Here is a 13,693-nt window from a genome sequence, read left to right as displayed (position 1 = left end):
ACTCTCGCTTAGAAGTTCTGGTCCGGTATAGCTACCACCAGTGGTAGTGAAAAACGTGCCAGATACCTCCCGCTCGCTTGGTAATGTCTTTTTCTTGCTTATACCCATTCATTGCCTTGCCCTTTGGCATGGGCTGTGCGAGTTTTGTTGAGATCCTCGCATATACATTCATCTTTAGTATGTGACGATTCTCGTACATGCATGAATCTGTGACTTCGGCTCTCTCTTTGTTATCTAGGGATATGTTCAGATGCGGCATATATCAGTTTTATAACAAATCCGTGCTGCAATACCCTTGCACTGCAAAATATACGGGATTTGGTCAACATTTATATGAAAAATTGTTTATATCGTTTTGAATATACACAAGATTCCGATGATTCACTTCTTGGTCATGCTTGGCTTAACTTGAATCCCTGATAGCACTGACCGATTGTAATTAATATCTTTGTGGCTATACAGTGTAAGATGGCCTAGAGGGATTTCGCCTTCCATATAATTTCCGCAACCACGTTATAGGTTTGCCTTTTTACGTGATTATTCCCGGCTCGTGAGGGTTTGCTAGAGGTTTGTGTATATCACAATGCGGTTTTGGGTGCATGGTGCCCCTGAGGAATTGTTGAATAACCAAGTGATCTATTGAGCCATGATTTTGTTATAGTAGCTAAATTCAAAAGCAGCATGCGTTGAGCCCTCGACCAGAAATGGGAGGATCATTAGATCTAAAGGTCGTATGTACCAGACCTTCATATATACAGGTCAAAATATCTGACAATGCAGATGAGTATTTCACTCGGACTTTCCATCCCAAGCATCGAAAGAGCGAATGAGATCTGATATAAGTTAGTCAGACTTCCTAAAAAGCACAATGAACGAAAAAGAAAACATACCATAGTAAAGCATAATAGCTTCAAGGTGCACATCTAAGCGAATCCGCTCGTCCACAGTGTGAATATTCAGCGATCCACCAGCCCGCGACGGACTCCAACGGTAGATATTCTCCGACAAAGACCAGTAGAAGCGCGTGTCCGTGTTTCCAGTCATGACATCTCCCGTGACAACAACGGTCGGCTTAGTTCCAGATGCAGATTTGGAAAGCGGGTTCGAGTGCGACTCAAAGACACTACGAGCCACTCCAGCAAAGTGTGCCCACACCTTCGATGTGAGCGGATCTGTTGGGGAGATCGGAGCCGGGGAAAGAGGGAGACTAAGAGGGGACAGGGTGAGAGTACGGTCGCTCACATCTCCTTCGGTGGACTCCGCCACACCGGGGAAGGCAAGACGTAGAGTAAGGTTGTGAGTTTCGGCAATAGGGCTGATGATCCGAACAGCACGCTCACGTATCTCATCGGGCGTTTGGTGCAGTGCCACGCGGTAGTTAACGTCTGCTGAGATCTTCTCAGGCAGTGCGTTTGTCTTGACACCGCCGTGGATCAGGTCTGCGGCCTGCGATGTCTGCAGTGTGTAGCGGACTGCGGGACCGCGGGAGCTGGCAACAGCCTCGCCTAGAGCGGCAGGATCATCTGCTGCCAGCTTCTCGGATAGCCAGGTCTCAACGTGGTCCGGCGAATACCGTGCCTGGCACTCAAGCATCCCGTGGGCGGGGTGGTTTGTATCCAGCCAGGCGGGGAACAGCTCCTTCCGCTCAAGCTCATACAAAATCTCCGCCATGATGCCGATACCGGTGTGTGCGGGAGGGATAGAGTTGTGGCCACCAGGCACGGCAATATCGATAATGAGATCGATACTACCCTTCTCGCCGACAGCCGGGAGAGCATACAAGATCTCGCCGTTAGGGTCAGATGCGTCACCTAGGCTCTGCAGTCCCATACCGCCCTCGTCGAGGATGAATTCGAAAGAGTCTTTACCGTACTTCTCCTCCAGAGCTGCCGAGATTGCTCCGGCGCCTAGGAAGCCGTGTGATTCCTCGTCGAACCCAAAGGCAAACAGCACCGTGCGCTGGGGTTTCCAGTCCTGCGAGAGCAGGTCTTCGACTACGGATAACAGCCCGATAAGAACGTTCTTGCAGTCGCTTGCACCTCGGCCCCAGATCCATTCGCCATCAAAGACACCTGCGAAAGGCGGGTGGGTCCAGTCTGATGGGTCGTCAATCGGGACGACGTCCTGGTGGGCCATGAAGAGGAGCGGCTTGCGTGAAGTGTCAGCACCCTCAAAGGTGAAGACTAGACCGAGGCGGTTAATGTGCTCAACCTTGCCACGGTGGTGTCTATGTGATTTATTTAGTATTCTTCCTCTTGATCCATGGCTGGCAGGCCATGTCCAATAATTGAACAATTTCTTACACTAGAGGGAACAGCTCTTCCAACAGCGATTGGAATTTAACTACAGGCTCGAATGCCTCATCGTATGGATCATTCATATAATCACCCACGGTGGTTGGGACCTGCACCGCGCGCGAGAGCCGTTCTGCCTGGCGGGCACGGAAGGCATCATCGGTGAGGAAGATCTGCGACGAGTGCAGGCCATCATTAGGGAGGCTGACCGTGGGTGGCTGTGGGCAGGTTTCCCGTGTAGATGGGTTCGATAGCGGGTTATCATGACTGCCCGACAGATCAGTGTCGGGGAAGAGAACCTGCTGTGTGGGGATATTGAGTGCTAGCGATGGCACTGCGGCCAGGCCGAGGAGGGCGAGAGATTTCATGGTTGGATTTAGTAGATGCAATACGAGAGAAAATATCTAAAGATCTTTCAAAAATTGACGTGAAGGGATTCACAATAGCTTAAACAGAGCACGTCAAGGCTTATCTTATCTTCTTTTCCCCTCTCCTCACCTCGGCTGGCGGCCGATGCCGATAGCGAATTGCCCTATCAGGATGGCCATTTTGCCGAGAGTTGGGGTAAGTGTGCATGTAGTATCTATTGATCATGTTGGAATTGACAGTTCAAGTTTAATTCTTCATGTTCACATGGATTGAAGGTAGTAAATATGTCTCGATAGACTTCCGGGTCCCATTTTACTTCCTTCCCCCATTGCGGCGCAGAAAACATACAATAATAGATTGAAGCTAGTATTCAAGCTAAGATAAAGTAAGCACCAGTGGCTCACAGCCACGGAATAATGTTAAGTCTATGCCTACGGGTATTTCTCGGGCATTTCCCCAAATTGGAATATGCTTATGTGGTATTTGAAAGGGAAGAACATGTATTTCGTTTTTCACAAAATCGAATGCGAAACAATGGTATCTTCTGTCCGTATATCTATTAGTAACGACATATAACTGTTCACCGGAATATTATGATAAGTTATTATCCCTGGCGATACCCTTGGATATTATCCTTATCGGCTGTACGGAGTTGTATACTCAAATGACTTGTTCTCGTTGAGGCCAGGTGGATGATCATCGGTATCGTATAATGTTCGTCTCAACTAACGTTAGTTGAATGTACCGCGATTGAGGTTTGTTTTTTGTCAATTCGGATCTCTCATGCGGAGTAGTGGAATAGGAACATTAACAAATTCCTGCCCCCCTGACCTGCTTGATCTACTTAATTCACCGGCTGCTATTGCAATCTGAAACGTCGACTATGCTGATATAGGCAATACCGGCAGTTCCCTGATTACCATAAAGAAGTACGGAGTATAGCAATTTGAAAAACCCAGGCAAAAGATACTGCTCAGTGGCGTCCGACGGGAAGATCCCAGCGGGTACAATGTAAATCGCAATCCAATACGATTAAGCTAATCCAATAGTCGGTATTTCCTTCCCACCTGTACGGGTTCCGTGTCCGTGGGTCAAAAAGAGGGTACCCGAATTTGGGTCAGGTCAAATTGAAATCTCCTACGGGGTACCTATGTTTTAGGTAAATCGGTAAGGAAAAGAAGATAAGGGATAGGGCCTGGTTTGTAACCTGATAAACCAGGCACCCCACAATGCGGAAGCTTCGGCTCAACCATGGATCCAAAATAGACTTATTAGGGTACTCAATTCTGATGTTCAGTTTCCCTTTTAGGCCATGTCGCACACATCAATAACTATCTTGATACCTTGCAGAATATGTAGACGACCTACGGAGTGGAATAATCCAGAATACCAAGATAACAGAAAACCAGAAAAAGGAGAAACAAGGGGTCATCGGCGATGACCAGCAATGACCAGAAATGTCGGATTCCTCACAAATGCAACACCCTAAAACCGGTCTATACTAAATTAAGACAAGCGGCAGACTAGAAACACGCGAACTGTTCCGTAAGTTCATCCCATTTGACTCTCAAAGGATCCATCCTCCGTCATTGGCCGCTCAAAAAGGGAAACATGTCGCCACACCTGGGGATGCCGATCAGGCGATCGCTAGGTTGCAAGCCAATGAGGCGCATGAAGCCCCAGTGCGAGTTCAATAGAGCATGTCGCTTAGTGTTTCAGGTTTATCATTTGCTATTTTCGGTCGCTCAATTGGACATTGATGTCATATGTCCCAGACTTACTCCACAGAAAAACACTCGAAAAAAAAAAAATGGAACCCGACGGGTGTTCCTGACACCAAACAAACGGCCACTTTAAAGAAGCTTGATGGACCCTTTTTCCCTCCCTGTCACCTTTGCCCGTCATACGACTCTCTTTTTACATATTCTTTCCTTGAATTCTCAATATCTACTCTCTCTTATCATACATTCTTTCACTCTTTAATTCGTTGATCGAATATCTCACCCACCAATCATGCATACCAACTACATTTTCTCGGCCCTTGCCCTAGCTCTTCCCGTATACTCGCTTAGCTCCACCGCTAGTATGGGCTGCTACTCCGCCATCGAATCATTCAAGAACCAAGGTCCCTATACCTATCAATCACCAGGATATTGCCAGACCCAATGTGCAGGCAAAAATTTCAAGGTCGCTGCTCTGAGCCGTGGCAACATGTGCTACTGCGGCAACAAAGTGCCTTCGGACTCTGCTAAGATCGCCGAAGATAAATGCGACATCGCCTGCACTGGATGGGCTGCAGCAAGCTGTGAGTTACCCACAATGTTACATAGCACGGTAATAGGATCATGACTGACAGGATATTTCTTATTTAGGCGGCGGCATGGATACCTTCAATATCATCCAGGCGACTGATGATTTGCAAGCCTCTCCTTCCGAAAACGCATCCACTACTATTGCACCCAGTGCTGCCACCGCAGCTGGCGGAATCATTGTCGCTGCCTCGACAGCTGGAGCACCAACTGGCATCGTGACCGCGGCCTCAACAGTGAACTCTAAGAGTGGAAACGCCGTATCCAAGTCTGCTGCGCTCTCCGGCGCTGTCGCAACTGCCTCGCCCACGCCCACGAGTAACGCTGCCGGAACAGTCCGCGCGGGATCATCGCTGCTCGGCGCTGTTGTTGCGGGTCTGGGCTTGCTCCTGTAAAGCTCTGAACTTTCATGTCTTGTGATTGACGCTGTCTATATGCTGTCGTTTTGATTCCCTATACTCTGCATCGCATGTACAGTTATACCCCTCGCTAGTTCGTCGACATGGCGCTCGTGATGTCAGGGATAATATTCTGTTCCTCTTCCTGTTACTGTTTCTTCTGCTGGATCCGCTGGTCGGATCTGGGATGCATTTACTGCCTGTCTTGGGATGGGCATTCTCTACACTCGTTTTTTTATTTTATTTTGGGGTTTGCGTGAACAAACTAGATTAGCATTCATTATTTACTACCGGATGGACTTCGATATCCTTTTCGGAGAATTTAAGATTTTGCCAATGGCATTTTTTAAGAAATTAATCAACAGTGACGATTGATATGCACTAGCGAACTTAAAAGACAGAGTCCTTGACGATCTTCAAAAGTCCGAGGCAGCCTAAAGCGGATAGGATCTTGGCTCTTCACCTGTATTGGTCTTCTCTTGCTCTCCCAGTCAGCAGCTCAAGCTCAATTTATGGGTTTCACCCCTCCCCCTTTTTGTCTTTACATTATTTCATCCCATAACATACCTTGGGGGTAGATACCTCATCCAGGGAGCTAGGATGTTGCCCAGACCAGCTGCCCAAAGACCCCTAACAAGATAGTATCCTTCTATTACTCGAGTTCATTCGCAAACTTTGACTGTAATAACTGTTATTCTTGCATTCGACGCTCTTCTATATATTGTCCAGTTGTATTTCTCCTGCCCCTGAGGATACTAGGTTCGACATTCCAGCACTTATACACTCGCTGATCACTAGATACTCGTACCACAACCTGCTATGCCAGAACAAAAGCTTTTACCTTTCGATCGTGTCTGGGGGGCCATGGTGCCGCTCACACATGCACCTTGCGCAAGGTCGACGCCCTGTGTTCCACTGATACAGTTACCCGCCACGCCTGCGCTGATATTCACACAAGTTGGGTTGCAGGGGTATATTTCGCGATGAATTTCTGGATCGCGCGCGTAGGGGCTGTAGACGGCCTTCCCTGGCGGGTATTCCTTGGTACTACCGCCGCCTCTGCTCCCACTGCGGTTGTGTGACCGTCGCTGCGCTTTCTCCCAACACGATTCAAGCTGGGCGGTCTTGGTCTGAATCGCCTTTGGATCAACCTGCGCCAGGATGCGAATTGAATTATGAGATGAAATATGCGGTCCATTGTTGCTATCCCTGCCAGTGGTATCGGTGCTATTGTGAAGAAGAGCAACGTTGGTTTTGGCATTGAAGGAGGACGGCGATATCAACCTGCCAAGTCCTTGATTGTTGGACTCACGCAAGGCTTCGCAATACCAGCAGGTGCATTCACTGTAGATCTTGCCGCCAGTGAGCTTTTGGTATTGTTTTGAGGTCCATGCGAAGGCATCATTGAGTTTTATCTCGTCGACTTTGTCGTCATGGTTAATGAATACACCCTCTACCTGCGCAGTAGAGAAGGTGTAATAGCGGAGGGGAGAAAGCTGGTGCGTGTGCCATATTAGGTCGACATCGAGAGTGGGGACAACAGCATGGCCTTTATTCTTGGCCATTATTTGGAAAAACACCCCGTACTTGCTGATGAAGTGACTCATGGTCGATCTCACGTTTGGCGAACGTATCCAACCGATATTGTTCATCTTGTCCACAAACGTCCCCTGCCGTATGACCGCCCCGACCAAGTCGATGGCGAAGGGGGATGAGTTGTCCCAATATCTGGAGAGCATATTGCGAAGAGATATCCTCTCTGGCATATTCGAGTTCCCGGAAGCCAGTACTGTCTTGTTCACGCGACGCATTAATGGACGACTCTTCAGGAATCCCTCAAAGTGGTCGCGGATGGTTTCAATGGTAGTGCGCTCATTTTCAGCGAGGTCTGTAACCTGCAAGATCTCGCTTCTGATGCCATCCTTGATAAGTCGGTTTGGGAAGGACACATTATCGCCATTTTCATCGTCGGCAGGAGTGCCATTCTGCGTCAAAAGTGTGCCAGGCATAGGCACATCATCTATCAACAATTTCTGTACGTCACTGCGAAATTTTTGCACGCGAAGACTATCGTGTGTGATACTGAATTTGCATGCTTGGCATGAAATCCGCAAAGATTTATCCGCATATCCAGTGCAGTGTGCATAAGCAACATCTGTGTCACATCCAAGTGATCCTTCCGTCCAGGGAGCAAGAATTTCTTGCTTACAACCGAAGCAAAGCAATGATTTTGCGGGACTTTCGTGAGTATTTTCCCAGGGGTGACCCGTTCTTGTCTCGAAGTTTATTCTCGCTTCGCTGCCCGGGTGAAATGCAAGTTTCTCATCGTCAATGGATGCGTTTATTACATCCCATGGCATGCCAGTGGCCCAGACACTCATTTTGGATTGACGCAGACAATCCTCGAGATAGGCACGCGGGTTAAGCATGAATGCATGCCAGACCACGATAACATCTAGATGGCAAATTAGAAAAAAAGTTTACACAGCTCCGAGGTTTAGAATAGCTTACCCAGTGGTGGCATCATATTGGCAGACCATACTATTTTGGCTTCAGATGAACTATTTAGCGTTGAGATGCGACTGGTATTGAGACTTGGTAGACAAGTCTGCCACCAAACAGCAAATCGGTCCACAGCTCTGGCCACATAAACCGCCCATCTCTTTTCCTGAATTCGGGCCGCTGCCTCGGATTGCCTGCGGGGGTCTGTGAAGTTCTTGGCCTCAATATTGTGGATTCCGAACAGTTTGTCCGTTCTTTCAATGAAGTATCGAAGTTTCGAGATCGCGCATAAAAACTTCAAATGGGTGATACACTCATCAATAGCCACCGTCTCTTCAGATTGAGGAAATCCATCGCGAGACAGTCTGTGTGATACGTTTTGTTGTTGGTACGTAGGTGGTTCACCGATGGGCTCGGTTATGGAAGAATATGGTGGAGGATTAGATACTACCTCAGCAGTTGCTTCAGCACTTTTGCTGCCGTGGTCAAGATTTGGATTTCCCATTTTTGCAGAGTGAACCGTAAAAGAGAAGATGTGGGAAAAAAGAAGAAAGAAAGAAAGAAAGCGAAATGTGAAAGCTCAAAATACCCCAGGAAAGATCATCGCACTCTGCCGCGTGCGCATAACATAGCCCACAAGGGTCTCCAAGTGGGGGCTAAGAGGCTACGAGGCCACGGGCTATGTATAGATATGATGTAATGCCAAGAGACTAGTACTTTCTCGTGTCTTGGCTTTTATATCTGGGCAGACAAATCATATAATGTTGTATTGAATGTACTCTTTAAATCAATGAAGAGAGTGTAAATATTGGCAAATGTCTCAGACTTCCTTAACGGCCACGCTCCAGCCTTCAGGGCCCTGCGCTCTGCCGCGGAGGATATCATCAATCGCCTTACGAAGGGTCTCACAACACGGGCCAGCTTCAGGTTTTCCTTCATTGAACAAGATCTTCTCGCCCATAGACCTCCTCGTAATAGACTTGATAGGCAGAAGTAGTGTCGCAGTTCCGACCGCCATAACTTCGTCCAGGAACGGAACTTCATCGAACTTGACCTGGAGGGCTATTAGCGAAATTCGGATTCCTACTAAATTACGAGCAGTAAAAAAAAAAGATAATAAAATTTACTGCCCGTTTCTCAACCTTCCACCCGAGTGACTTGACAACCTCAATGCAAGTATCAGTTCATAACACTGGGAAGAATATTGCGACTGCTGGGAACAATTAGAGTAGGCATGTCGCCAGCCTTGACACCTAAGAAGCCAGATGCAGAGAATTCGTCGATCTCAGTGTGAGTAAGACTATCGAGGTGGAGAAGCAGACTAAAGCCTTCACGGTATGCCTGGTCGGAGTACTTCATGACGGGAGCATAGTTTCCGCCAACCTTGGCCTTGCCTACCCCGAGAGGCGTAGTACGGTCAAAGCCTTCGCAGACCAAGGCATCATGAGCCGTGACACCGTGGTAGGCAGAGCCTGGGAGAATGAATACCGCAAAGGTGAACTGGCTTGGCGAGGTGAGAGCGAGTTGTGGACCGGACCCAAAAGCCACTGGACGGACGTATAGGAGCGCGTTGCTTTCGTGGGGGGGGGGGGGTGGCACGAAAGTCGAGTTAGCGGCCACGACTAGGTTGATGCAGGCGAGGAAGTGCTCTTCGGGTATTTTGGGGATGGAGACCGTGCTTGTCGAGTGGTGCATACGGTTTGCGTGTTCGTTCGGGCGAAAGAGTAGAATCTGATTGTCGGCGGTGCGACAGGCTGGTTCTTGTTAAGATCATGAAAAACTGGATAAAACACTGAACTGATCGATTGCATTATGCTTACCCTTCAGTCCATCGTAACACTGCTGTCCGTAGTTTAAGCCGGGCGACAAGCCATGGAATTTCAGGTATGGCGACGCCACAATTTTAGGTGCAGACCATTTTCCAGTTTCGGTGGAGTAATGGGATTCGACATGGGAGGTTAAATCAAGGCCCTTGAGACTTAACTTGTTCCAGTCTGTAAGTCATTAGTTACGGTGCGCTTCATTTTGTGGTATCGAACGGACCGATTTCCTAGGACGCGAATGGTTCAGCGCACATTGTCGGCCACAGTCTGGGTGCTCAGGCCGCTATCCGCTTAGCCTGTACCGAACCAGATGTAGTGAACTCGGTCTTCATCTCGGGGTTTGAAATGTTTCCTCAAACTTCACTCACGCCGTATATTCCATACGCAGCGTGGGCGATGCCGCGTGGAGAACTGCCTTGGCCGGCCTCTTATCAGCTGGGCAATGGATGGTGCCGATATCCCACGTATTGATACCAATCTCTGTACACTTGACCTGTGTCGCCAGATTGTATCACCAGAGCATCCTACACAGTGGCCATCACCATGGCCTGCGCGCACTCTGATTGTTGTAGCGGGGAAAGGGGGGTTAGTGCCTACAAAGGATAGCCCCGGTGATGCTGTGAAGTTGATGACGATTGGGAGAGAGCTGAATGAAGAGACTATCGCGTATACACACTTGAAAATGAGACATCCGTGGAATCGTCAGGATCAGCGGCTATTTGCAGAAACTGCCGCGACGTGGTTTGAACATAAGGAGCTTCCTGAGGGCTTTGTCAAGCTTTAGCGTCGGGTAGACGGTGTTTGAAAATAGATGTTTGTCCCAGGAATTGGATCTATAACCTTCCATATCAAGGAACAGAATAGTCGTAATGTAAATATATGCCAGATTCAAGATAAAATAGAACTTTGGATGGCAATTGTCGCGCCTGGGGTGGTGGTACCACCTAAGCAGCGGCTGATTTGGTCTAGCGGGGGGGCGTCTGGCACCCTTTCATGAATGCCTAAACGTCAACTTCAGGAGTTAAAGATGCGGAGAGATTGATTCAAGGGCTCGAATAATTTTCGCTGAACGCCTTTTGGGGGTGAATTTCCCACGATGCGTGCAGATATTGGCAATTATGCCAGTGACATCGTCAATTCCATCCCATCCTTCCACGGTCAGAGTGCTGTTGGTGACTTGCAACTATTATTCGGCAATGTAATTTTAACTATAGTGCTGTTAGCTTCAAGTTGAGCACTTATTGTGGATGTCAGGATTCAGCCAGCTTTTTTCCTTTAGCTATGCAGTGGAACGTGGAGTCTCATGCGGAGAAGAAATACAGCGTGGGATTGGTGAATGCTGGGATCCCCTTCGCTCAGAAATCGATAAATGTTCGTTGCTTTTTTCTCCCAGTTCTTTTTGCAATGGACCTACGTACGTGTCAAAGATAAATAATTCGTTTATCCTCTTTCTACGCATTAATCACTCTCCTCAACCCTTAAAGTTTCAGAATCTTCCCACATCGAAGTTTTCTATCCTACTATTCTACCAGACAATATGATGCGTTCCTATCTTTTGGCCGGTTTCCTTGCCGCTCTCTCTTGCCCGACCAACGGCCTCGTGTTCAAGGACAAAATCAAGCAAACCATCGACGGCAGCACACTTTCATTACTCCATGATGTCCAGGATGCAACATCTGTGCAATTTGGTACCGCGCCAGATTCCTCCTCGGAGTCCTGGGAATTCAACACCGAAGGCTTCGCCGATGATGAAGCTGTTATCACCCCTGTAGACTCCTCTAAGACCCTCATATGCGAGCAAGGTAGCCCGTGCCACCTAGACCCCGCGGGGTCGAGAATCCCCATTCGGGTTGTTCGAGTGGATGAGAAAAATCCCATCTTCACATTCCAAGACATTTCGTCGTCGCTCTATCTGTCCCGCACACCCGACCTATACCTGGAGTTGAGGGACGTCCAGGATGAGTCTATTTACTTCACATTAGAAGCAATCCACGGTGAGTACCTTTACCTTTGGTCTTAACTCTATTTACATGCTGATATAGACCTTGCTGTTAGATCATACCGAAATCTAAATCAGGTAATGGTCCATTTTTGGAGGTTATGCATAGCTACTGGTGAAAGACGGTATAGGGGTTGATGTTCTAGCCTGTTGGGAACCACGTCTTCACTCATTTAGGGCCTCTCTATTATTTTGGGGCGTAATGAGTGTCGCTTTCTGTTCTCTAAGTATATCTAAATACAATTGCAGTAACTCCGAGTAGCTCTCGTATCACTTAGTGCTCACCTGAATCGATTTGGTTCCTTTTCTTAGAAGCTGAATTTTCTAGTTGCACAGAGACGACGGAGGTTCCCAGAAAATGATACTGTGTGGGAAAGAGTAGTGAAGGTGAGAGAAAACGAACCCAAATTACAGGAAGAAATCCAAGCCGAGTTCCACAACATATGCTGTAACTGTTAACTATAAACTGTGTTTGCCATATTTACTAGGCTTCAAAAATAGCAAAAGAATTGGAGGCACGCTTGTTGGCTGTGTGGTCATAGTTCTCATCCACCATTTTGGAGCCAACGCCCCGCGTCTCTCAGGGCTCAGCACCTGGGCAGGGCGATCCAGATATGCAAGGCTGGATAGATCATCGTAGATAGACCATCGTCGACATCATCGTCGATGGGGCCAAAACCCCCCGCCCCCAGGGTTTGCGCAACATTCCCTAAAATGGAAAACATAAAGTAGCCTTTCATTTATATTAAAGTAACTGCTTATTAAACAACGACGAAAAAGCCGCAGAGATCTTAGCATTGCCTTAGAATTGATCCAACTCTCCATCTCATGAAGTAATAAAGTTCACTACGGAAGTTGGCTTCTCAATGAACTTGTCGACCCGCAAGGCTGCGCCCGGCGATGATCTTCACCAAGACAAGTTGCACTGCCATTTGTTGTGCTTTGGGCGACGCCCTCTATCTACCTTCAAATAGACTGGATCCTCATTATAAAATTCTTCCTCGATTCTTTCGGATTACATCTCATTCCGTGACTTCCTTCATTAAACTACCAACATGACCCACGCATCAGCCTCTGAAACCAGTAAGCCTAGGCTAAGCCTGCGGATCTTTGCTATAATTTTGGCTGTCATGCCAATGTCATTATTTGGATATTTATGGGGGACCTACGGTTGGGTATACTATATTATCGTTCGTGGACCGGGACATCCAAATGTCAACAACATTTCTTGAGATCGCAGGCTAACCAAGAATCACAGGTCGGCATCCCAGGAATCTGGTCCCTGATCAACTCCATCCGGATTGCCCTCGGGCGTCCTCTCCACCCCGGCGCCCAGATTGCTCTGGATTGCATCTTCAAAGTTGATCTGTGGTTTTATGGCATCCTTGGTCTTATACGCGAGACTTCGTCGTATTACCAGGGAGACGGATACGCAGAGGGCTCGCAGTGGAACATGGTCGTTGCTGCTTTATCACTCATGAGATGGTTGTCAGTGGGTAAGGTTGCTACTGTACGAAAGGCTTAATATATGGCCATGCACTAATACATCCAATCATAGTTTTGTCCATTTCGTTCCTTTTCTACTCGATTCCTGCGATGTGCACTGGAGATGTCATGCTTCATCCCTCCACTTCAATCCGTAGAAGGGAAATATCGAAGGCTCAGCCTAGCTTTGACAGCCCCGAAGCACTTGCGAAAGGAGCGGACACAGGAAACGTATAGGATATGTGATAAGTTGATATTGTATTTATCTACGTTACCTCGTTGCGAGTCTTTGAACACATTGTAACAATTGACTTTTAATCAAACACTTGAAATTATTTCTGCTTCTTGTCCCATTTGAACTTTTCAACTGAATATGCACTGCTGCTTCGAAATTAGTTCCACTTGAGGCCCAGCACACATAATCTACCAGTCATACGAACATTTCCTCACCATAGTCACCCGCTGTCGACACTCGGTTCACCTTCTCTACATGACTTCATGGCACTTCCATGAC

The 13,693-nt window shown here is 47.8% G+C and overlaps 7 protein-coding genes across 7 annotated transcripts; 4 read left to right on the top strand and 3 right to left on the bottom strand.

Moving 5' to 3' along the window:
- Positions 1-789: 789 nt before the first annotated feature.
- On the bottom strand, positions 790-2,662 carry cps1 (Gly-Xaa carboxypeptidase; the record flags this gene model as incomplete). Its single annotated transcript, XM_040955562.2, has 3 exons — positions 790-833; positions 891-2,227; positions 2,304-2,662. The coding sequence occupies 3 exons, from the start codon at positions 2,660-2,662 to the stop codon at positions 790-792; spliced, it is 1,740 nt and encodes a 579-aa protein (XP_040814033.2).
- Positions 2,663-4,464: 1,802 nt separating this feature from the next.
- Positions 4,465-5,381, top strand: N7455_007992 (WSC domain-containing protein). Its single transcript, XM_040955691.2, has 2 exons — positions 4,465-4,968; positions 5,036-5,381. Exons 1-2 carry the CDS (start codon positions 4,677-4,679, stop codon positions 5,365-5,367), a joined length of 624 nt encoding a protein of 207 aa, XP_040813842.2. The 5' UTR covers positions 4,465-4,676; the 3' UTR covers positions 5,368-5,381.
- Positions 5,382-6,164: 783 nt separating this feature from the next.
- Positions 6,165-8,377, bottom strand: N7455_007991 (uncharacterized protein; the record flags this gene model as incomplete). The annotated part of the gene is made up of 2 exons (XM_040955673.2): positions 6,165-7,825; positions 7,882-8,377. The coding sequence occupies 2 exons, from the start codon at positions 8,375-8,377 to the stop codon at positions 6,165-6,167; spliced, it is 2,157 nt and encodes a 718-aa protein (XP_040813994.2).
- A 315-nt stretch (positions 8,378-8,692) lies between these two features.
- On the bottom strand, positions 8,693-9,896 carry N7455_007990 (uncharacterized protein; the record flags this gene model as incomplete). The annotated part of the gene is made up of 5 exons (XM_065605791.1): positions 8,693-8,926; positions 9,000-9,038; positions 9,064-9,626; positions 9,693-9,855; positions 9,885-9,896. 5 exons carry the CDS (start codon positions 9,894-9,896, stop codon positions 8,693-8,695), a joined length of 1,011 nt encoding a protein of 336 aa, XP_065460740.1.
- A 241-nt stretch (positions 9,897-10,137) lies between these two features.
- N7455_007989 (uncharacterized protein) lies at positions 10,138-10,479 on the top strand (the record flags this gene model as incomplete). Its single annotated transcript, XM_065605790.1, has 1 exon — positions 10,138-10,479. One exon carries the CDS (start codon positions 10,138-10,140, stop codon positions 10,477-10,479), a length of 342 nt encoding a protein of 113 aa, XP_065460739.1.
- Positions 10,480-11,232: 753 nt separating this feature from the next.
- Positions 11,233-11,715, top strand: N7455_007988 (uncharacterized protein; the record flags this gene model as incomplete). Its single annotated transcript, XM_040955627.2, has 1 exon — positions 11,233-11,715. The coding sequence occupies one exon, from the start codon at positions 11,233-11,235 to the stop codon at positions 11,713-11,715; it is 483 nt and encodes a 160-aa protein (XP_040813998.2).
- A 1,034-nt stretch (positions 11,716-12,749) lies between these two features.
- N7455_007987 (uncharacterized protein) lies at positions 12,750-13,416 on the top strand (the record flags this gene model as incomplete). The annotated part of the gene is made up of 3 exons (XM_040955545.2): positions 12,750-12,884; positions 12,953-13,190; positions 13,253-13,416. The coding sequence occupies 3 exons, from the start codon at positions 12,750-12,752 to the stop codon at positions 13,414-13,416; spliced, it is 537 nt and encodes a 178-aa protein (XP_040813954.2).
- Between the last annotated feature and the right edge of the window lie 277 nt (positions 13,417-13,693).

Source organism: Penicillium solitum, assembly GCF_028829755.1.
Source record: "Penicillium solitum strain IBT 25940 chromosome Unknown utg000005l_segment0_segment0, whole genome shotgun sequence".
NCBI classification, from domain to species: domain Eukaryota; kingdom Fungi; phylum Ascomycota; class Eurotiomycetes; order Eurotiales; family Aspergillaceae; genus Penicillium; species Penicillium solitum.
This window is presented reverse-complemented; position numbering and strand designations above follow the sequence as displayed.

Excerpts from the sequence above, each read along its gene's own strand:
- N7455_007992 (XM_040955691.2), top strand. The coding sequence starts at position 4,677 with ATGCATACCAACTACATTTTCTCGGCCCTTGCCCTAGCTCTTCCCGTA. Across the intron at positions 4,969-5,035 it reads TGGATGGGCTGCAGCAAGCT|GCGGCGGCATGGATACCTTC; the intron begins GTGAGTTACCCA and ends TTTCTTATTTAG.